This window comes from Bombus terrestris, chromosome 14, assembly GCF_910591885.1.
Source record: "Bombus terrestris chromosome 14, iyBomTerr1.2, whole genome shotgun sequence".
Classification (NCBI taxonomy): Eukaryota; Metazoa; Arthropoda; class Insecta; order Hymenoptera; family Apidae; genus Bombus; species Bombus terrestris.
This window is the reverse complement of record NC_063282.1, coordinates 11219313-11241090: the sequence shown is the minus strand read 5'-3', so window position 1 is coordinate 11241090 and position 21778 is coordinate 11219313. Positions and strand designations below refer to the sequence as shown.

Here is a 21778-nt window from a genome sequence, read left to right as displayed (position 1 = left end):
AAGAAATAAAATCACAATTAGTTATTTTTGTAGACAAATAAATGAAATAAGTAATTATAAAAAACTTTATTTATTGACAAAAATTGAATCATAAATTTTTTTTAATAATTTTTGTATACATAGTAAGCTTAATTCTTTTTTATTGAACTAAATAAAATTATTTTCATTATTCAAAAATATATCGAACATAAATTGTTTGTTTTTTTGATTGATTTGTTTTATAAAAATGTCATTAACATTTCTGTATTGCATATATTCTACACTTAAAAAATAAAGAACATCGTCAGTTTTTATTTTAAAACAGTAAATTAAGATCTAATATATTACATTTACGTCTTCGATCGACAGAGATGGACACTAGAATGCCTCAACTACAAAAATGAGGCTAAGGCATACAATATGTATTTTTTGCGTGAAATTCACCGTCATCTGCTTAAAAGTACTTTGCAATGGAAGATTTTTTACATGTTTATTTAAGATTTATTTTTATTTCACGTTTCCATAGGTTCCATGACTACATCTACTATAGGTGTATCTGTTGGAGTTTCCATAGGTGTATCATCAGATTTCTTTTTAATTGAATACAATTTCTTTAATTTTTCATAGTGTTTGATATCCTACAAGTTATACATGTATTGTTGTTATGCAATTAACCTATATTTATAAAAATGAATGTTTATTTTTTATCAATGAAACAAATGTGTTTACCTTCTCTTGTACGGACGGTCTTATTTTATCAAATGCGACTACAAAATGTCGCATAGAGATTTCTGGTTGTCCTGAATAATGCATATCCATTAATTCTCTTAATGCTTCTATCCCAGCTTCTCTGATTAAAGCTGCTAAGTCGGCTCCAGTATAACCATCACATTTACTATTATATCCTATTTCTTCAAGATTTACATCTGCAGCTAATTTTGGTTTGGTTGCATTCTATAAATATACATTTATTTCTAAAGAGAACAAATTTTTTTTAAATGTTTTTTGAAAACAAAAACGTTACCTTTGTTAGTGCTCTTAAGATGTCAACACGATCTGCTGAGGTAGGCAAATCAACATATAAAATCTTATCTAATCTTCCTGGTCTTAATACTGCTGGATCTATAATATCAGGACGATTGCTCGCAGCCATTAAAAATACTCCTTGTCGTCCTTCTACTCCATCCATTTCAGTCAACATTTGGTTTACAACACGTGAAGTAGCAGAATTATCACCTTCTGATCGTCTGGGACACAATGCGTCCAATTCGTCAAAAAATATAACGCACGGAGCAGAATTCCTAGCTCTAATAAAACACTGTCGAACTGCTTTTTCACTTTCACCAACATACTGAAATAATAAAAATAAAATATTTAATAATTGCATTTTATAATATTTATTATAATCATCTAAATTATTACCATATTTAAAAGCTCTGGTCCTTTAACAGAAATAAAATTAATACCAGCCTCATTTGCAATAGCTTTAGCTAGTAATGTTTTCCCACAACCAGGTGGACCACATAATAATACTCCAGTTGGTGCTGTTAATCCTAGCGCTATAAATTGTTCGGAATGTCGAATTGGAGCCTAGAATATTAAACAAAAAAAAATATTTTATATCTTTTAAGTACGTATCAAATTATTCCAATATTTTTAATTAAGCCAATATAAATATACTTACAAGTATAGCCATTTGCAATTCTTCTCTAATATCTCGTAACGAACCAACATCATCCCATGTAACATCAGGTACTGTTGCAAAACCTTCTCTTTTGGCTGATGGCTGAATTATATGAACAGCGGTTTCGAAGTCATTGTGTTCAATACATAAATTTGATAGTCTTTCTGAAGGAAGTGGCGGATCATTACGCAACCAAGTAAGTAACCCTGTTAAATCTGGAGATTTGGAATTTTCTTGTATTACATCCATTTCCAAAGTTGCTTGAAGACTCTCTGTATTACTTGTTTTATTTAACTTAGGAACATTATTTTGATTTGAGGTAGATGGTTCAATAGTTACTTCTTCGACTAAATTACTAGAATTTTCAAAACTTTCAGTTTTTTTCTCAGTAACAGTACTATGTTCTGGAATTTGTGAAGATTTATTATCTGGAACCGACTTCAAGTCTTCAAGTATTCTAATAAGAATATAAGAACATAGGAAAATATAATTGACCATATTAAATAAATTGATTTTAAAATACTTATTGAATATTTAAACAGCTACCTGTCCATAGCTGCCATAGCTGCTTCTCTAATTAATGCAACTAAATCGGCTCCAACAAAACCTGGTGTAAGTGAAGCTATTGTGGATAAACTAACATTTGGAGCAAGTGCTACCTTTTCTGTGTGCACAGCTAAAATCTTCGCTCTTGCATCTCTATCTGGTATACCTAGACACACTTCATGATCAAATCGGCCAGCTCTCCTTAATGCAGGGTCCAATGAATCAGGTCGGTTTGTTGCTCCAAGTACTAATACCCTAGTACCATTTTCTTTCAAACTTAGTTCTGTCCAATAACATATTTTCTACTTGAGAAATTATTTTAAAATTAATGTAATTTACTGTAGTTTGACTATAATAGTAAATTACCATCCAAACATGATAACAGTTGTGCAACAATTCTTCTCTCCATTTCTCTTTGAGCTGTGGCTCTATGTGGTGCTACAGCATCTATTTCGTCTAAAAAAATTACACAAGGTGCTATTGCAAGTGCCTGTTCAAATAATTCTCGAATTCTTGCTTCGCTTTCGCCTGATACTCCTGCTACCAATTCAGGTGCTGCTACTTTCAACAATGGTATATCTAACTCCTAGTTTTCAAAAATATTAAATAAATAGTCAAATAAAACCAATTATTGACACTAGACCAACTATTGACACTAAAATAGTATCTTACTCCTGCAATAGCATACGCCATTAAAGTCTTTCCACATCCAGGTGGACCATGAAGTAAAAATCCTCTTGGTGGAGATATACCAAGTTGCTTAAAGATTTCTGGATGTTTCATATGTGCAAGTAATTTACATACAGTTTTTAAAGCTTTATCATTTCCTCCTATGTCAGCAAATGTGACTTTGGATTCAGAAATTGGTATCCCTTTGACTTTCTTTATGAACATGAATTGACTACTATCAACATCTTTATCGCGTTGTCGCTTCTTTGCAGATTCTACCATTGTATTTGAGGTTGTTGTAGTAGCTGCTGTACTCACTGTACTAGTTTGTTGTATTTCTTTACTAGGCTATAAAAAGTAAATCAGGTAATGTCTCTGGTATAACATTATTTTGACATAATAGGCTTCATGTATCAGTACTATTATTTTGATGTAGATTTTATATTAAATTATATTTGAAGTAGATGATATTTAACAATAATAAATTTAAGAAATGTAATTCTATTAAAGAAAGCTTTAAATTTACTGTTGTTTGTTGTTCGACTTCTTTAGCATGCACAGCTTTTTCTATACCCGAAGATGGACCTGGTTTCTGTTGATCTTTCTCCACAATCTCGGGTTCATTTATTTTATTTGAATTTGACTCCACTTTGCTTACATCATCATCACTACTAATATCTATAAGTTCCTTATCACTGGAATTTCCATTCTGTTTATTTTGTGATTTTTTATACATTTTTAAGAGCATTCCATCTAACACAGTATTTTGAGGATCTGACTAAAACCAATATATTTCTTTCAAAATTTACTATATCGTACTTAAATATTATATTTATATATACCTCGACATCAACCTCTTCCTCTTCATCTTCATCATCATAAGGAGGCCATTCGCGAGAACAATATTTCTTTGCAAACATTTCTGTAAGTTCATCATATGCTTTACGCACTAATACCCTGAAGGGACCTCGTTTTTTAATACGGTAATCTCTATACTTCTTTTGTAAAGCATCTGCCATTTCATTAACGTCAATATAGACTTTATTTTCATTTTCATGCATATACTAAAACAATAAAAAAATTAATTATTCAGAAGTACTAAAGTATAAAGTAAAAGATGTACTAACATATTATCTTAAAACAATTAGAATTAATGATTATATTAAGTAATTTTCCACAAAATTAAAAATATTGAAAGACATAAAGATGTTCAAAGTGTGGAATAAAATAAAATTTTATTTAAAAAAGCAATATTATATACAAGTATTTAACTAGTTTGTATAAAATTATTGATATGTATTACACAGTTATTGCATATTATATTTTAAGGTTCAATGCATAAATTTATCACGTAAACTGCATAATATAAAAAGTGTTGATTTTAGACACTTGTTAAATTAAAAATTTTAAAAGTTATAAAATAATTCAATCACCGTTTGTACACGTGATATTAGTAATTGATCCCGCAAGTATTTATGAGAAGAATCAATTTTATGTTTATTATTCATAGTTTTTGATTTGTAATCTCCACTAGATCCTTGTAATGGAATAATATCAATCGAAGGATTCAATTTTCCAACCTTCTGCATTTTTCTAATGTCAGGCGTCATGAACACTGTTGCAGAAATTAAATGATCACTAAAGTTTTATTTTTACTTCCTTATATGTTCTAACACGTGTTATCATGTACGTATCAACATTCTTTAAACACAAGTACGTCTTCGATTTTAGGAAACTTCAATACTGTAACTATAACCAACTATAACGAAAAGAAAAAGAAAAGAGTACATCTGTAGAGCGGGAACAATTTCCCTAGTAAATTATTTCATAAAGCTAGAAATAAAAAAGAATAATATATAGAGTGGAATGTATTCAAAGTCAAAGATCATTTCAAACTATAATTACGTTATGAAAAATTACATTATATAGTTTATTAATCTATAGAACATATTTTATAACAAAAATTTTCGGCATTTGTTGATAATATATATTTTACTATATTTATATATTTTTCGCAATTACTTGTAAAAGAAATTTGAACTTAATTAAAGGAATGAATACAAGTTATATAGCTGCATTATCAGAGGTGAATAGAGAGATCGCCGATGCAATGTTAAAAAAAACAACTGGAAGATCCATACTAAAAATAAGGCCCTCTACCGGCAAACGGTTGAACTATATACACATTTTTTCTCCGCTGCTACTGGTGGGAGAAACATGCGTATGCACGGCGAGAGAGGAAATGTACATTCATATCACTGACCAGTGAAAGTTAAGGACGAAAAAACATAAAAATTGCTTAAAAGTTTAATTAAATATTAGAAGTACATTGCTTTTTTTGTATAGATTACAGGAAAGCCACCTTAGAAGTAGAAACAACAATCAGGATGCCACAAGCACCCAAAAGGAACCAACAGCAGTAACGATATTCGTGGAAATGATTATATGTTACGATAAAAATGAAATTATTTATTGCAAATAAAATGTATAATAAAATAAAACAAAATAAAATAAAATATAATATAGTGTAAAATATATTTAAAAAGATTTTCAATAAATCAGAATAGTTTAACGGCATGTTACAGTTTTGTTATTTATCCTTTCTACTATCCAATACTATACACCAAATTATATTCTCCCGATACAAAATCGAGACCGAAGAAAATCTTTTTCGAAATTGTGCCACCTTTTATGCTATTATGTTTTTCTGATACAAAATTGTTCTTTCGACCGACAAATTTTTTTTTGACGATAGAATTTCTCAGAAAATGACGTCGTTTTCAGCAATTTCAAAAGGTTTCAAATATTTCTTATGCTACCTTATCCTCTTAATACTTACCAATTTTCTCGAACATTTTCGTCATTTTCTACGATTTATTTCTTAAACTTATAGAAATTGGAAAGGATTTGAGGATTGTGATTGTTGAAAAGATTTCAGGCAATTAAAACCATTTGCTTATTTGCAAAATAAGATTATTGTAGTTATTTAATTTGCAAATTTACAATAATTGTACAATTTTACAATGTTTATAATTTTCTGTATAATAATTTATGTAATTGTGTAGTTTTACAACAACTTGATTTCGTTGCTCAATCAATGCTAAAACAACTTCTCGCGCGAAAATAATGACTGGAAAGTTATAAAGGTCGTGGTACGGCATAGCGTTTTGCCGTTCGTTTTCGAATCGACACTAAGCGTTTGTTTTCGGTCAACTTCGTACAACCCACGTGGTATAAAATCAAACGCATATTTCCCCTCTCGCTGTGCACACACACATTTCTCCCACCAAAAGAAGAAACCAGTGTATAGTTCAGCCGTTCAACCGCTAGAGGCGGTAATTCGTGAAATGTACTTTAGAACTAATAGAATACATATCAGTATTGAGAATGTTTCAGTATTTTGTGAAAGCTTTGTAATCTTACCGTATACCGTAATACTTTTCAATTAGTTGATGGCACACCATCATGGCGATGGGTTTTGGTTGCGTCTTTGATTTACAGTTAAGAAATTTGTAGTGATGGCCTGAATCGCATTTTTTTTTATAATTATTATTAACATCTGCAAAATCTTTTAGTACTACTTTATTTTAAGTATATTTATATGAATTACAAACTTCATAATGGTAAAGTTAACAGAAGAAATGGTCGTGGCTCGGACGCGAATGTCTGACTTCTCTGCCGTAAAAAAACTTAATTGTTGGTAAGCGTTTATAACGATATTACCCTTCTCGAATGAGTTGTTATTTATTCTGCTACTATGTAATTGATTTTATATGTAATTATATTAAAATGACATGTTCACTGTAACATGCTTATTTTTTAAGGAGTCCCAGTAGTACGATTTATAGTTGTTTTATGTTCTTATTGGAAAATAGATTACTCCAATAATTATAAATATTTTAGGTTTTGTTATATTTAATAGAATGAAAACATTTCTTAATAATGATAAAAATATAAGAAGGTGCAATTTAATATTTGTGTTTAAAATTGTATAATTTAATTGACCAAAATAAATACAAATTAATAAAGTTGTTATACATGCTTGTATTTAATTTATAATGTTAAACAATTAGTAAACTATTTCGAATTGTCTTTTGTGGAAGAATTTTTTTTAAAGAAATATTTATAAATATATAACATACAGCTAAATATTTACATAAATTAATTTATTTATATTGTTAATATAGGGGTACAGAATTGACTGATGTAAGCATTTTAAGGAAAATGAAAAATGTGGAGGTACTGTCATTAAGGTAAATAATTAAGATCATAATCTTGAAATTTATATATATACATATAAATTGTGTAGAAATTATTACTTGAAAATTGTTTTATAAGAAGAGTTCATAATAGTAATGATCTCACTTGTTTATAAGTTTTAATGCATTCTCTAATGCATTCCTACTATGGAGAGGTTTATATAAACCTCAAGATCATAGGCACAACCTACTACTTCAGAAGTTGTTCTACCCACATATTTTGAATTCATTGTAATATATTTCAATATCTTTGAAGAAAAATAAAACTAATTTGATGTAAATACTGGCACATAATGTTTCTTATAATGTATATTCAGAATAACATCAATATTAAAAACTCTATTAGTAATATATAGATTTTATTTAAATTAATTTAAATGAAATGGAATTTAGTGAAATAACAGCATTTATTACACATCTAATATATAAAATATACAGAATAGAATGTATATATATAAGAATAAAAAAAATATATATATATATAAGAATATAATATATAATCTCATTTACTTAGGTGGTTATACCCACCTTTCTATATGAAACATTTTATCTTAGTGATCCTATGTATTTTAAGCATGTAACTTTCTATGTTCATGTAATCTTATATTACAATTGGGTTTATATATTTTGATTTTATTTTGAAATCCATTTTTATAATTTTCAGCAAAGCTAAGTAATTGTAATATGGCATTAAAAATATAATAAACTTTAATATAAACATAAATAACATTTAACATATTCATATTAATACTATGTTATATTTTAAAATCTTTTTTATTTGTTTATAGTGTTAACCATATCAACACCCTTGCTGATTTTCAATACTGTTTAAGTCTTCAAGAATTATTTGTTAGAAATAATAATATTGAAGATTTGAATGAAGTTTGTTATCTTCAAGGTTTACCAAATTTAAGAAATTTATGGCTTGGTGAAAATCCTTGTGCTGAGAAAGAAGGGTATTGTGTATGGCAATTAAAAAATTTATTAATTATCTGAGTAGGCTAGTTAAGTAATTCATTTATTTCTAGTTATCGGTTAGCGGTTTTAAAAGCTTTACCAAATCTACAAAAGCTCGATGATGAAATAGTATCACCTGAGGAAGTGCAAACTGCATTAACAAGAGGTCGTGTTTTAGTCCATCCTCTTGACATATATGCTTCTCCACCACAATCAGATGTAGTTAGTCCAGAGGTAAAACTATTTATAAAAATAAACCTTCTTTACACTATACTTGTATAAAACATTTTTCATTACTTTGGTATATATAATGTCTTCATTGAAATTTTGGTTTTATTAATGATATATGTTGTGTAAATATTTTTAACTAAATCTACCATTAAATTTTAATCTATTTTTTTGTTTAATCCTATCATAATGATTCCATAAAAATAGAATGTTATGATATGTTAACACGTTTTTAACAAAGTCTTAACATTTGAATAACATTTACACAATTAGGATATTACTACTGAGTATATTGAAGAAACTGAAGTGATTCGACATCGAAGATATAGTTCCTCAAGTGATCAGGTAATATAAAATTCAAGCTGTATCAATTGTTTTTATAATAATTTCATTTATAATAATTTTATAAACCTTGTATGATAATTTTGTTATAAAAATTACATATTATATTATGTTCTCATTATGCTATGACATATATAAATATGCATACATTTATTTAATGTACAGGTATATTTTGTTATAAGACTTATAAAACTACCTGTTCACAGAGAAGTTTTGAAGAAACACAACATGCTCAAGAAGAGTACCATGATCCAGATCATAGAAATGCAAATTATAATGCATCACCATCACATCATTATTCTCAAAATAATCAGTATACGTATGAGGTAAGTCAATTGTATGTTTATTTTGCATGTAAAAGGATTTATACTAATATGTTTATATGTGTAGTGAAAATATGAAAGAAAATAATTATTCTATATATTAAAATTCTCAATAAATTGATTTTATTTTAGTACTAAACTTAGAAATATAATTAATTTTTCGTCTTAGTAACATTGTTGAGCAATATATCTAAATTAATATTTAACGAATAAGCATGATTTTATTATTGCTCCTTTTGTCTGCAATCATATACTGACAGCAACAGAATGGACAGTCAAAGAATCAAAGCAAAGATGACACTATACGTACAGAGTCGCGCAACATCAGTGAAAACGTGGCCACTAACACTATTGAAATGATCAAGGTACATCCTATAGATTGCGCAATGTTTGTGCAAAGTAGTAATTTACTTCTAGTGTTACCTTGATAGTTCTAGTGTTCATTAGTTAAACTTATGTGTTATAGTTTATCACTTAGTGATATTAATTTTAAATGGTTTTCTTTAATCAATAAACAATATGAATCAAGTATAATATATTTTGTATATTTAATCATATGCAATATATACTTGTCTTTCTAATATTTTTATTTGTATTAATATGAAGAATAATTTCAAAAACAGAAATCATTTGTGATTTAAAAAAAAAAGACCATAAATTTTATTACATTTTGTGATGACATTTAAACATTTTTGTATTTGTATTAACATATTGTATTTGTATGTATTTTGTATTAACTTTTACAATAGCTTTAATTTACAGAAATAGTTTAGATTCCAGTTTAAGATAAGTAGTTATAATGAATGGTTCACTGAAGCATGGACCACCCAATTATCAATTTTATTAACAAATACAAACTAATCATTAACTTAAATTAATTTTATAATATTTTATAAATCTCAGGAATATTAGATATAAATGCATTACAAATACTTTTTGAATTATAATTATTTTTAGGAATATGATGACCGACCAGCAATTTCTAGACATAATGGAGATTATGATGACAGAAGATCTTATGCAGAATATAGTAATAATGATACACCACAACGAACATACGCACCAACATCTCCAAGGACACAATACTCTACAAATGAAATTATAGATGAAAGACGCGCAGATAGAAATAGTTATGACTATGATAATAGACTGAAATCTGAATATAAAGAACATCATGACCATAGAATTAAAGATTATGAAGAGCAACATCAACCATCATCTCAACCTAGACGAATGGCAGTTCATCATAATGTAGAGAGGGTTAGAATTAAAAATTAATGTTAATTTGAAACATGTTAACTCTTTCTAGCTAAAATAATATGATAATAATTTGATATTTGATAATATGATAATAATTAATAATATGAACAAAATAGAATTTTTCAATATTACAGGAAGATTTAAACCAAATGCATGGATGGGTAAGACATTCAGATAAGGAGAAATGTAGATCACAGTTTCACTATCACAGGAGACCTGTTACAAGAGTATGTTTCATGTGTTTTTATACAATATAATCTATAATCTAGAAATATGAAACAAAAATAACATAAAATATTGTAATTTTAGAATTCCAACATTTTATCAGCTGTTTTATGCTTAGTTAAAGAGCTTGACTACCCGAGTTTGGAAGTAGTAGAAATGGCAGTTAGAAATCGAATGGATGAATTAGAAGAATGATGTTTCTGACGCCGTCCCCAAAATACTCAGGGGACGGTTACCTTCTCTCATATGGGTAGTGTTTCTTCAATTCCAAGTCCTGAATTTTCGGATTCTCTTGATAGTATGGTAATTCCTTGCCAGTGTATTGATAACGATGCAAACTGTAATCTTGATCATGCTACATACGATCGGCATTCGATCGATGATAACGCTGATAAACAAAAAATTCGTCGTAATGGTTATGTGGAAACTTGTTCAATGCGAAGTCCCAAAAATATATCTGTTAACCCAAATTCAAAATATTTTGGAAATAATCAAAATGCATATAAACTTAGGGACTCTGTACCAGATAATTTAATGTCTGTAGTTGGTAACTGTGAAGAAAGGAAAACCAATGATGTTAGAAGAGTAGCAAGTAGTGACAGCATCCCCCGCAGTAACTTTAACGGTTTAGCTCTAAGTCCAGGATGCAGGGTTTTGAGTCAGGATTGTGTAAGAAGATCAAAAAGTCCCGATGTTAGAAACACAATTGTCCCTCTTCGCTACATTCAGTCAGCAAAAGGTACTTGGACATATAATTTATAAGTTAAATTGCAAATAACATTAATACTCTCTCGAAATAATAATAATTTCTCTTAGAAATGTATTTCGAGAAATTCCTAAACACTATTAAGATAATCATTGCATAATTAAAACGAAATTGCATAATTTTGTCCAGTTTCTGAAGAGAATATATATATATATATAAATATAAAATTAGAAACAATTGTGATATTTCTCCAAGGAGTAAAAAATAATATTTTATCTCAATTATTTGGATGTAATATACAATGTATGAGTATACTCAAGATGACATGTTTATGTACTTTATGTGAATAATGCAAAAATTAGAAATAATGAATTTTGCATTGTTTAGAATAAATTTAATATTTTATTGCATTAATAAGGTATTGAATGCAATGTTTTTTAACGTTACATTAATTTTGGTATAATGTTATTTATGATTTTCACAAATATAAATAGAGTTGTGTTTTTAAATAGCTAAACATAGCTTTTTATAGCAGTTTGTTTAAAATATTGCAGAACTGTTACATACTTTCAAAGAGTTTCTATAAATTACGACGTGATACAATGTACTTAAATTACAATTTGTATATAAAGCATATAATCAAAGATGAATTTATGTCGAATTAGATATTTAAAAACAAAATATTAAATAATTTTAAGTTAAGCAGGACATTCTACTTATGTTTAATACCTCTAAAAATTGAATCTTCGCAATATACAATAATTTATAAAAAAAGGTAACATAATTGCATGTACACTTATACAAGATATTTGCAAATTTTTGAGCAGTAACCGTGATAATTTTTTAAATACTGTTAAGTACCACAGAAGACCATAACAAAACTTTATATACTGCTGTAGTTTCTTTACTTTCATTATTGTTTCTATTGACAAATTTATGTGTGCATTAACAGAATATAAATGCAATAAAAATTTTATTGATATTAATTGAATTGTAAGCAGAATTGTATTTATGATATAAGTAGCATAATGTGAAAATAAGATATATGGAGATTGATTCTGTGCAACAACACATACTACAGATTAATATTAGACTGATAAATATGTATGGCATATTTTTTGGAATGAAATCTTCATATGTTATAAATGGATAAACGATATAAAAACTGAAATAACAGGGCTACTAAATTCTTTCTACAATGTAAACCGTTCCAAATAACTAAGCCAACTTCGAACTTAGATTTAAGATATTTTATAAAAATGCGGAACAAAATATTTTTTGTTATATATAACCGTCCACTTATATTATTTTATAAATAATTGATGTTATTGTTAATTAGTATTGTTAAAAGAATGATTATTATAATTAGTTGCCTAATATCTGTTAAGTGCAAAAGGCAGATGTTAAATGTTCTTTTCTTTTTTAACTTAAAACATGTTTTGAGACGAATTATATATAATAAAACCAACAGTTATAACACACGTCTTTTATTACTGTCAAAGTTTTAGACCGGAAAGAAAAAGTTAACATTGTTACTTATTAATTAATTCGATAAATATTAAGTTCTTTTAAAGAGAACCAGTTATTTATTATAACAAATTTTCTTAATCAATATATACAGTTATAATTAACTTATTGCAGTTAAGATATTAATGTTTTACAAAATAAATTAGTTACGGAGATAACTATGTATTGATTTTCGCACAATCATTTTTTCATTTAGTTACTAAATAGATCGAAATATACAATTTGAAGCAAAATGCAATGTACTTGCTTCTAAAAGGATAACTGTTCACGACTATGAAATAGAAAATATCGCGCAGTCTCATTTAAATACATTACGTCAATTAATTTTATGTACATTTCTGTCGCTAAGACGACGCTATCCGTAAACTACGTGTAAGTACTAAAACCATAAAAGTACTCTATTTTTGAAAGTGGAAGTGAAAGTAAGAAAAAATGTCATTATATGCAACACCAATACTTTATTTAAACATGGGTGGTGAAATGTTATATGTTTTACGACAAAGACTGAAGGCACAAAGGATAAGTGCTGATAAAACTATACAAGGCTAGTTTAATACTATACAAAAAAGTATACATTGTATACTGCTAATTTATATTAGATACTTGTGTATTTTTTTATATATTTTGATTAATTTTAAAATGTCTTTTTCTATTTATATATAGTGTTAGACGAAGTAACTGCTGCTTTACTTAATCCTAAAATGCTGTCTTCCGTATTTGAGGAAAAATCTTTGACTAAGATATCTCTTTTACGACCTACTTTAGAATGTGTTGTATTATCATCAATAATGAAACTTGATAAAAGTAGTATGAATAAACTGTTCGATCTAATGATCATGATGGTTAAATATCAGTTAACTGCAGCTACTGGTCCTGTAGAAGTTGTATTGTTAATATTAAACCATACAGATGCAATGCGTGACATGGTTAGCAATCCAAATGCTCAACAATGTATTGGATTAGTACACCAAATGGTAACCGATGTAAGCATTTTACTCATTGATTAAATTATTGATTTATGTCGAATTTCTCAAAACGATTTATTGATAATTCTAGTTTTATGGTACATTAACTTTTGAAGAAGTTTGGAATGCCAGAAATGATTGTTTGAAAGAATTAGAGTATTATTCCGTGAAAGTATCTATACTTCTTAGACTTGGATTACAAAATGATGATGGTAGCTTTAATTCAATGTACCATAAATACAATGAAAAATATAAAGAAAATAAAACTCGTTTTTCTGGTACAAAATTATGTGATATAGATTTGAAAACTTACTGTGATGGTTCTTTTAATCTTTTTGGTGAACGAGGTACAATACTAGGCAAAAATATGTAAGTATCAAATATGAAATTACCACATTTTTCAAAGATAGAAACATATAAGAAGCATATTATACAGGTATTCTATGTTGTATGGCATATCAAAACTAACTTCTGAACAAGAAAATCATAATTACGTTAAAGAATGTGGTACAAAAGCAGAACTTGGTATGTTAGCTGTTCAACTGGGAACTGAAGAAACTTTGTACAAACGACCTTTTACTTTGAATTTATTTTCAACTGAAGATAATGATAATACAAATATAGAATGCGAGTCCGATTCTAAGGAGGACAGTCAGAGTGACGTTACAGTTACAAAATATGAAAAAACGAAATTTAATGAAGATTATAAAACGAAACTTGATATCATACGTACAGATCTTTTTAAAGATGATCATGAAGACATAAAATACAGCATGAATTTGTTAGAACTTTTAGATAAAACAGAATAATTTTATTTAAACTTACTTTTTCGATTACGCCATGATAATTAATAAAATAAATAAAAATTTTCTTTAATTTGCTATTTACATTCATATATAAAAATATTTCATCCTGCACAAATTAATTAATACATCTTTTTACATAGAATAGCAATATTTCAGTTTGTGTAATATATAAAAAATGGTACTTTTATAAACATTTTATATTATGAATTATAATTAACATTACTCTGCATTAAAATTTTATTTAAAAGTGCACTACAAAATATGTATCACGTAAACATTAAATTAATGTCTCTTGCACAATAATAAATATAATTATTTTTAGTTCATATAAAAAGTACTAAAGATAGAAGAAATGCAATGTTCTCAAAACTAAGTTATGATCTAAAAGAGAATTTACTTTATAGCTTAGTCATATCCAAAATATATTTCACTCCAGTTCGACCATCAGTATGGAGTGCATTAATAACAGCTTCTTGATACTGACAAAATGGAACTAACTTATGTGGTGGAGCTTTCAATCTCTTATCCTTGAATAATGCTCCTAATTCACTAAACATCTTTTCACGCTCTTTGGAATTCATATTTACCTTTGTCCATGCTGTCATCCAAAATCCTTTTAATGTTATATCCTATTTAATTTTTGAGATTATTAACAAACATTACTTACTTAATTATACTGTACATTACTTTACAAATTTTAATTAATATACCTTAAAAATAAGTGCAGACGTTGGAACTGTTAAAGGTTCTCTGGACATACCACCATAAGTTACCATAATACCTCCATGTGCTAAATGTCTTAGAACTTCTAATGCATTTTGCCCGCATATACAATTAAGAGCTAATTTTGGTGAAGGTAACTTTTTACTTTTAAAAATCTGAGTTTTCCTTATTTCATCTTCAGTAAGAATTTCATCTGCACCCAAGCTCGTCAAGTAATTCTACACAGGTTTTATTAATCAATGGAACTAAAACTTCAATTTTTTAACTGTTTTTATACCTTTAATTCCTCTATATTAGGTCTATCCCTTATAACACTAACAGATTTGTAATTCCATATTTTACATAGTTGTATAATCATCTGTCCAACAGCTGAATTCCCACCATTTTGAATTACAGTATCACCAGGTTTTAATTCTACAAAATCTTTAAGCATTCTGTACGCAGTACATGGATTTACATTTAACATACTAGCTTCTACAACGCCAACTTCTTTTGGAACCTAAGATTTTAACATGTATCAAATTTTGAGCTATTGTGATAAATATTAGGTTGTTCCAAAGTTCCTTTTGTTTTATAAGAAAATAATAGATGCGCAACATTTTTTGTTTTATATTATTTTATTAAATTATATATGATGAATATAAAACAAAAAATGTTGTGCATCTATTATTTCCTTATAAAATAAAAAAGAATTTTGGGACAACCTAATATATACAAACCTTATTACCTGAAATCACATTATATACCTTCAGAAGTTCTTCCACAGTATAATTTGCATGCGTTCTCCATGTTCCTAAATGCGTGCCATTTGGTATAACTCTATCTCCAATATTTAAATATTTTACATTAGATCCAATAGCTATTATTTCACCAACTCCTTCATTCCCTGGAATAGCTGGTAAAGGTGGTTTACTCGGATATTTACCCTGTATTGTATTTATGTCTGCTGGATTAACAGGAGCTAACAACCATTTGACAGAAACCTTTATTAACAATAAATAACTTTTTATTAGAATGCATTAAAAAAAAAGTTAATCATTTTAACTGAATTACCTGATTATTTTCTGGTTGATTAATAGATTGTGTTGTAACGTGTAAAACATCTACAGGTTCTCCATATTCTTTATAAAATAAAGATTTTACAGAATCTGTTTTAACAGTAACAGTCATTTTACGAAACGACATAAAATTTGTAACAATTGATCGTGACAACGGTGAAACTAAGTTTCTCATGTATATGACCATTTTAGTGTTCTATATGATACCTAATAATACTTATTCAAATGTTTTTTTTTTAATTATTCTTTTAAATAATGTCAATGATAATTGAGAGATGATGCAGTGGATTACTATAATCAGCTATAAACATATGTCTACCTAGATACGTTAATATAGGATCTTAATTTACATATATAATATATTATTATAAGCGTTACATGTATTAAGACAAATTTATTCAGTTTAATTATTAATTAAATGATTAATTATTGTTTATATTTATTAATTTATTAACAGAATTTCCGGGTATTGTTTTGTTATTGTTATATATTTATATAAATATATTTAAAAAATAATATTTGCATTACTTAGATACAAAGAGCTTATATAGTTTGAATAATTTTCAGCACTTATTTGACATATTTTTGTTAAATGTTCCTGTTTTGTGATTATAAAATCATATTAAAATATTAGTGGTTATAGCAGAGGGTAAATTATATCAGGGAGTTGTGCCTGGTTGTACTATCAGTAATACCAAGCGTGAATTAAGAAATTTTATGAGTAGATAGGGAATTTGTATAATATTAAAAAAGAAAAACAAAAAGGAGAAAAAGAATAAAAAACATGATAATTTTTTAATCTTAAAAGGTAGTTTCAATAGATAAGAAAACAGTTGTAATTAGTACATTTTGACATGAGCTTAATAATCTCGAATTGTTACAATTTGTACAGTTACGATTTGACATTTCAATACATGACATCATAAGTTTCTAGCTTTATTGCATGTAACAATAATTTTATACATTGTTATGTACATAGAAGAACTAAGTGGATTAATATAATATCAAGGTAAATCGTTAAATAAAATTTGATATTTAGACTGTTTTTATTATATCACAATAGCTTTCTACATAGTCAAGTTTACTGTTGAAAGTTTTAATGAAATAAATGAATCTATATATTTATATTATCTATATATAGATATATATTTATTACGAATCTATATATTTTTTATTATTAATCAATTCCTAAAGTGAATGTGATAATTAAAGTATTATGAAGATTATTATTATATATGTTCTTTTGCAAATTATTGATTTAGGAAATTAGAAAAATGATGGCTTCAGAAGTAGGTTCTACAAACAATGAACCTGTACATGTCAAGATCAGTAATGAAAAAGCTCCTCTAATCCATGGAAGAAGTGTTCTATATAGATTAAGCAATTTCTTTAAATTTGGACGAGTACAACAGGCAGAAGGAGATGGATATGTAGAATTTGGTACTTTGAATGCAGATAGTAGCCGGACTTTGGGAACATTCGCTGGTGTATTCAGTCCTGTTACATTATCGATGTTCAGTGCCTTAATTTTTATACGCATGGGTATGAATTTTACAGAAGTAATTCAAGATATTGTGTTGAGTTTGTATAATTTCAATGATGAAACTAAATATACATCATCATGTAAATAAACTTTACATTGTAGGATATATCGTAGGCAATGCTGGATTACTTGTTACTTTGATACAATTCATAATTGCATATGGAATTTTGTTATTTACTGTAGCATCTGTATGTGCAATTTCAACAAATGGAGCAGTTGAAGGAGGTGGTGCTTATTGTATCCTTATTTGAATTTTGTTATTTTCAACAATTAATAATCTGTTACACATAAAATCCATCTGTTATTTAAAGATAAGATAAGATATTTAAAGATAAGATATCAATTACTACCTTATGTTTTTAATATATATATATATATTGAATATGTTAGATAATGACATATATTTAATTGTTGTTTTTAATATCAAATTATTGATATATTAGAATTATTATATATCAAAATATATTTAAATATCAAAAAATTATAATATATAAAATTTTTATCATACATATATTTTCTTTTGGAAGCAAGTTTGCAATGAAAATTATAAAATATTCTAGAACTTTAAATATATTTTATACAAGTTTTTCCTACTAATTATTGTACAGTTATGATTAGTCGTACACTTGGACCAGAATTTGGTGGTTCTATTGGTACATTATTTTTTATGGCTAATATTGTCTCGAGTGCTCTTTGTATTTCTGGATGTGCAGAAGGTTTGATAGAAAGTTTTGGACCATCTGGTTATTTAGTTGGTAAAAGTGCACTGATACCAGATGGTGGATGGTGGAGATTTTTATATTGTTCTATATTAAATACTGCCAATTTAGTAGTATGTCTAATAGGAGCTGCAATGTTTGCAAAAACTAGTGTTGCAATTTTGGCTGTTGTATGTGTCTGTCTAATAAGTGTCTTTATAAGTTTTTTGGCCAAGGGATATATGGAGGTAATGTTGTGGAGAGCACAAAAATGATCAGAAACGTGATTTGTCTCTTATTACAGATACCAATTCCAAATGCGAATATGCTGGTTCAAAATGCAACAGAACATGTTAATGGCACTTATACAGGATTGCTGTCATCCACTCTTATAAGGAATCTTTACTCAAATTATAGTGCAGATTATTCAAGTAAAGGAACAATGACTGATTTTGCAAGTGTTTTTGGTGTATTATTCAGTGGCGTTACTGGTATAATGGCTGGTGCTAATATGAGTGGTACTTAAAAAGATTATTAATCAAAATAGTTTTTATTTTTATTCATGTTTAAAGTTTTAATATATAATAATTATTTATATATAGGTGAATTGAAAAATCCAGGGAGAAACATTCCACGTGGAACTTTGTCAGCAGTATTATTTACATTTATATGTTATATTCTTCTATCTATTCTTACAGCTGCAAGTACAAGTCAATTTTTATTGCAAAATGATTTTATGTATATGATGCCAATTAATATTTGGCCACCATTCGTGGCAGTTGGTATATTAACAGCAACATTTAGCGCTGGTTTAAGTAATTTGATAGGGTCAAGTAGAGTTTTGGAAGCTCTAGCAAAAGATAATGTATTTGGTGAGTGATCAAAATATAAAGTTTTTATAACTTTCTTTTATATTTATTTATTTTGTCTACATTTTGCGTGTTTTATATTTATAGGTTCTGGTTTAAATTTTATAATACAAGGAACATGGAAAGGAAATCCAATTGCTGCAGTTTTAACTTCATGGACTTTAGTTCAAATAATTTTATTAATAGGTTCTTTGAATATCATTGCTCAGCTTAATTCAGTGTTGTTCTTGTTAAGCTATTTGGCTACTAATTTAGCCTGTCTTGGTCTTGAACTTGCAAGTGCTCCAAATTTTAGGTATCTTTTATTTTGAATTTACCTAATTCTGAATACTTTTAAGTATACAAAGTAATTATAATGCTTGTATATCTTTTACAGACCAACGTTTAATTATTTTACATGGCATACGGCTACAATTGGTCTTCTCGGTACATTAATAATGATGTTTGTTATAAATAGTATTTATGCTTCCAGCAGTATAATACTTTGCCTAATTTTAATCATTGTGTTGCATTTATTTTCGCCAAGTAAAAATGCTCCTTGGGGAAGCATATCTCAAGCACTGATATTTCATCAAGTTCGAAAGTATTTATTAATGTTAGATTCACGTAAAGATCATGTAAAATTTTGGCGACCACAAATACTGCTAATGGTAGCATCTCCACGATCAGCGTGTCCACTTATAGATTTTGTAAATGACTTGAAAAAAGGAGGACTGTACGTAATAGGACACATAAAAGTTGGAGAATTTTTGGGCCAGAATATCGATCCCACTATAGAAGAGTATCCACATTGGCTAAGTTTAGTTGATCATATGAAAGTAAAGGCATTTGTCGAACTAACAGTTACGAAAACTGTACGCGAGGGATTACATCACTTAATTAGGATATCGGGAATGGGAGCTATGAAACCAAATACAATTGTTCTTGGTTTTTATGACGAAGAAGCATCGATAGATTTCTTCAAGAATTCACAGTATGCGACTGATATATTTGAGAACGTTTCAACCTTATCAAACAGTACTGCGTTTCCTTTAAGACAAACAAATGCAGAAAAAAATCTGGATCCAATACAATATGTAGGAATGTGTTCAGATGTGTTAAAGATGAAAAAAAATTTGTGTTTATGTCGAAATTTTCATACATTAAACAAATTACAAATAACTAAGTAAGCACATGATTAATTTTTCATTAATATATGATTAATTTATATCGTTATATAATTTTTTAATATTGTTGTATTTTAGGAATTCTTCTTTAAAATATATAGATGTATGGCCTGTGAATTTTTTCCAACCAACAGATCAAGATCCATTTGATACAACATCATTATTTATGTTGCAACTTGCATGTATTATTAATATGGTACCTATATGGAAAAATCTACATCTCAGGGTATTTCATTGTGAAGTTTCAGATAATAATGCAAGTTTGAGCGTCTCAGATTCACATAATTCGATTAGCGAATTTCCTCGAGTTTCTAACGAACTTCGTATAAGAAAATTATTAAATATGTTGAGAATATCAGCATCTATTAAACAAATTCCTAATTGGGGTACGCAAATAAGTGGGTTAAAGGGCCATTCTCTCATTGATTCGGCAGTGGAAAGTCAATATGAATCGAGTACTGAAAGTAACGATATCTTAAGTAATGTTTCACGTGCTTATATTTTGAGGTATCTTGTCTACATACATATTTTATTTAATGTCTGATATTTAACAATTTTGTAACTAACTGTTCTTTTATTATATTCATTTTATTTTACAGTGTGAATCAATTAATTAGACAACATTCTTCACAAACTGCTACAATATTTATATATTTACCTGCACCTCCAATATCAAATACATGGGATGAAAATACTTTATATCGTCAGTATCTCCAACTGTTAACAGAATTAACAGCAGATTTACCACCCATAGTATTAGTACATGGTGTGAGTGCTGTTACATCGACAACATTATAATAATATGTAAATATAGGAATAGAAATTCTTATTGTGTAATTTCTATACAGAAAAGTATTAGTTAATGAATAATTTATATGACCTTAAGTTATAATTTTTATATATGCTATGTTTTTGGAAAAATTACGGGATTTGAAAAAATTCTCAAATACCAAAAATGTTTCTTTTTACAAACTAACGATTATGAGCATTTCAGCAATAATAATGCGTTCTTATTACAATAAGAAAATCTCGTAACGAATATAGATTATTGCTGTGATAACGAATTTATTCTATAAGAGAATCTTTAAATATAAATATTTTTTAAATATTGTAATACGTCTTTACTAATAAATCCGTAAGCTGATATCTTATCATATTCATATATGGAACTACATATTTCTATACCAATTTTTTGTACTGCACTTGATATTAAAATAAATGCAATAAAATAACATTATTAAGATC

The 21778-nt window shown here is 27.6% G+C and overlaps 5 protein-coding genes across 13 annotated transcripts; 3 read left to right on the top strand and 2 right to left on the bottom strand.

Annotated features, from left to right (window-relative positions):
• Positions 1-216: 216 nt before the first annotated feature.
• Positions 217-4992, bottom strand: LOC100647802 (nuclear valosin-containing protein-like). Of its 4 annotated transcripts, none has more exons than XM_012312455.3 (12): positions 4901-4992; positions 4312-4493; positions 3721-3942; positions 3405-3656; positions 2882-3226; positions 2576-2795; positions 2210-2492; positions 1664-2120; positions 1402-1569; positions 1004-1330; positions 709-933; positions 217-617 (listed from the first exon to the last, which is right to left on the bottom strand). In XM_012312455.3, coding segments are annotated over exons 1-12 (2808 nt in total). In that variant the 5' UTR covers positions 4902-4992; the 3' UTR covers positions 217-491. The 4 variants fall into 4 exon arrangements, with proteins under 4 accessions (XP_012167845.1, XP_012167856.1, XP_048267722.1 ...); XM_012312466.3 differs by having other exon boundaries at positions 4940-4961; XM_048411765.1 differs by lacking the exon at positions 4901-4992 and having other exon boundaries at positions 4312-4732.
• A 1147-nt stretch (positions 4993-6139) lies between these two features.
• On the top strand, positions 6140-12657 carry LOC100648045 (cilia- and flagella-associated protein 410). 4 transcript variants are annotated; one of them, XM_003393335.4, is made up of 10 exons: positions 6142-6578; positions 7066-7131; positions 7926-8093; positions 8166-8328; positions 8596-8667; positions 8871-8990; positions 9248-9352; positions 9945-10247; positions 10382-10474; positions 10557-12657. In XM_003393335.4, the coding sequence occupies exons 1-10, from the start codon at positions 6499-6501 to the stop codon at positions 10665-10667; spliced, it is 1281 nt and encodes a 426-aa protein (XP_003393383.1). In that variant the 5' UTR covers positions 6142-6498; the 3' UTR covers positions 10668-12657. The 4 variants fall into 4 exon arrangements, with proteins under 4 accessions (XP_048267724.1, XP_048267725.1, XP_003393383.1 ...); XM_048411767.1 differs by lacking the exon at positions 8596-8667 and having other exon boundaries at positions 6140-6578; XM_003393336.4 differs by lacking the exon at positions 9248-9352 and having other exon boundaries at positions 6143-6578.
• A 149-nt stretch (positions 12658-12806) lies between these two features.
• Positions 12807-14546, top strand: LOC100649163 (protein OSCP1). 2 transcript variants are annotated; one of them, XM_003393345.4, is made up of 4 exons: positions 12807-13249; positions 13369-13688; positions 13762-14039; positions 14107-14546. In XM_003393345.4, the coding sequence occupies exons 1-4, from the start codon at positions 13138-13140 to the stop codon at positions 14477-14479; spliced, it is 1083 nt and encodes a 360-aa protein (XP_003393393.1). In that variant the 5' UTR covers positions 12807-13137; the 3' UTR covers positions 14480-14546. The 2 variants fall into 2 exon arrangements, with proteins under 2 accessions (XP_003393393.1, XP_048267727.1); XM_048411770.1 differs by having other exon boundaries at positions 13211-13273.
• On the bottom strand, positions 14241-16771 carry LOC100649045 (enoyl-[acyl-carrier-protein] reductase, mitochondrial). 2 transcript variants are annotated; one of them, XM_003393344.4, is made up of 5 exons: positions 16253-16771; positions 15946-16182; positions 15477-15698; positions 15187-15417; positions 14241-15105 (listed from the first exon to the last, which is right to left on the bottom strand). In XM_003393344.4, exons 1-5 carry the CDS (start codon positions 16442-16444, stop codon positions 14875-14877), a joined length of 1113 nt encoding a protein of 370 aa, XP_003393392.1. In that variant the 5' UTR covers positions 16445-16771; the 3' UTR covers positions 14241-14874. The 2 variants fall into 2 exon arrangements, with proteins under 2 accessions (XP_003393392.1, XP_048267726.1); XM_048411769.1 differs by having other exon boundaries at positions 15946-16201; positions 16253-16444.
• A 243-nt stretch (positions 16772-17014) lies between these two features.
• Positions 17015-21695, top strand: LOC100648926 (solute carrier family 12 member 9). The gene is made up of 10 exons (XM_003393343.4): positions 17015-17266; positions 17520-17799; positions 17903-18037; positions 18409-18746; positions 18803-19016; positions 19101-19370; positions 19455-19662; positions 19744-20532; positions 20612-21040; positions 21133-21695. The coding sequence occupies exons 2-10, from the start codon at positions 17532-17534 to the stop codon at positions 21329-21331; spliced, it is 2850 nt and encodes a 949-aa protein (XP_003393391.1). The 5' UTR covers positions 17015-17266; positions 17520-17531; the 3' UTR covers positions 21332-21695.
• The last annotated feature ends 83 nt before the right edge of the window (positions 21696-21778 follow it).

Bases quoted from the DNA above. Each gene is read 5' to 3' on its own strand.
- LOC100647802 (XM_012312455.3), bottom strand. The intron at 2,121-2,209 runs GTAGCTGTTTAA...TATTCTTATTAG, and splicing joins GCTATGGCAGCTATGGACAG to AATACTTGAAGACTTGAAGT. The intron at 934-1,003 runs GTAACGTTTTTG...GTATATTTATAG, and splicing joins TCTTAAGAGCACTAACAAAG to AATGCAACCAAACCAAAATT.
- LOC100648045 (XM_003393335.4), top strand. From the start codon at position 6,499: ATGGTAAAGTTAACAGAAGAAATGGTCGTGGCTCGGACGCGAATGTCT. The intron at 7,132-7,925 runs GTAAATAATTAA...ATTTGTTTATAG, and splicing joins GTGGAGGTACTGTCATTAAG to TGTTAACCATATCAACACCC. The intron at 10,248-10,381 runs GTTAGAATTAAA...TCAATATTACAG, and splicing joins TTCATCATAATGTAGAGAGG to GAAGATTTAAACCAAATGCA.
- LOC100649163 (XM_003393345.4), top strand. From the start codon at position 13,138: ATGTCATTATATGCAACACCAATACTTTATTTAAACATGGGTGGTGAA. The intron at 13,250-13,368 runs GCTAGTTTAATA...ATTTATATATAG, and splicing joins TGCTGATAAAACTATACAAG to TGTTAGACGAAGTAACTGCT. The intron at 14,040-14,106 runs GTAAGTATCAAA...CATATTATACAG, and splicing joins ACAATACTAGGCAAAAATAT to GTATTCTATGTTGTATGGCA.
- LOC100649045 (XM_003393344.4), bottom strand. From the start codon at position 16,444: ATGGTCATATACATGAGAAACTTAGTTTCACCGTTGTCACGATCAATT. The intron at 16,183-16,252 runs GTAATTCAGTTA...TTGTTAATAAAG, and splicing joins ATCAACCAGAAAATAATCAG to GTTTCTGTCAAATGGTTGTT. The intron at 15,106-15,186 runs GTATATTAATTA...AAAATTAAATAG, and splicing joins CGTCTGCACTTATTTTTAAG to GATATAACATTAAAAGGATT.
- LOC100648926 (XM_003393343.4), top strand. From the start codon at position 17,532: ATGATGGCTTCAGAAGTAGGTTCTACAAACAATGAACCTGTACATGTC. The intron at 18,038-18,408 runs GTATCCTTATTT...ATTATTGTACAG, and splicing joins TGAAGGAGGTGGTGCTTATT to TTATGATTAGTCGTACACTT. The intron at 18,747-18,802 runs GTAATGTTGTGG...CTCTTATTACAG, and splicing joins TGGCCAAGGGATATATGGAG to ATACCAATTCCAAATGCGAA.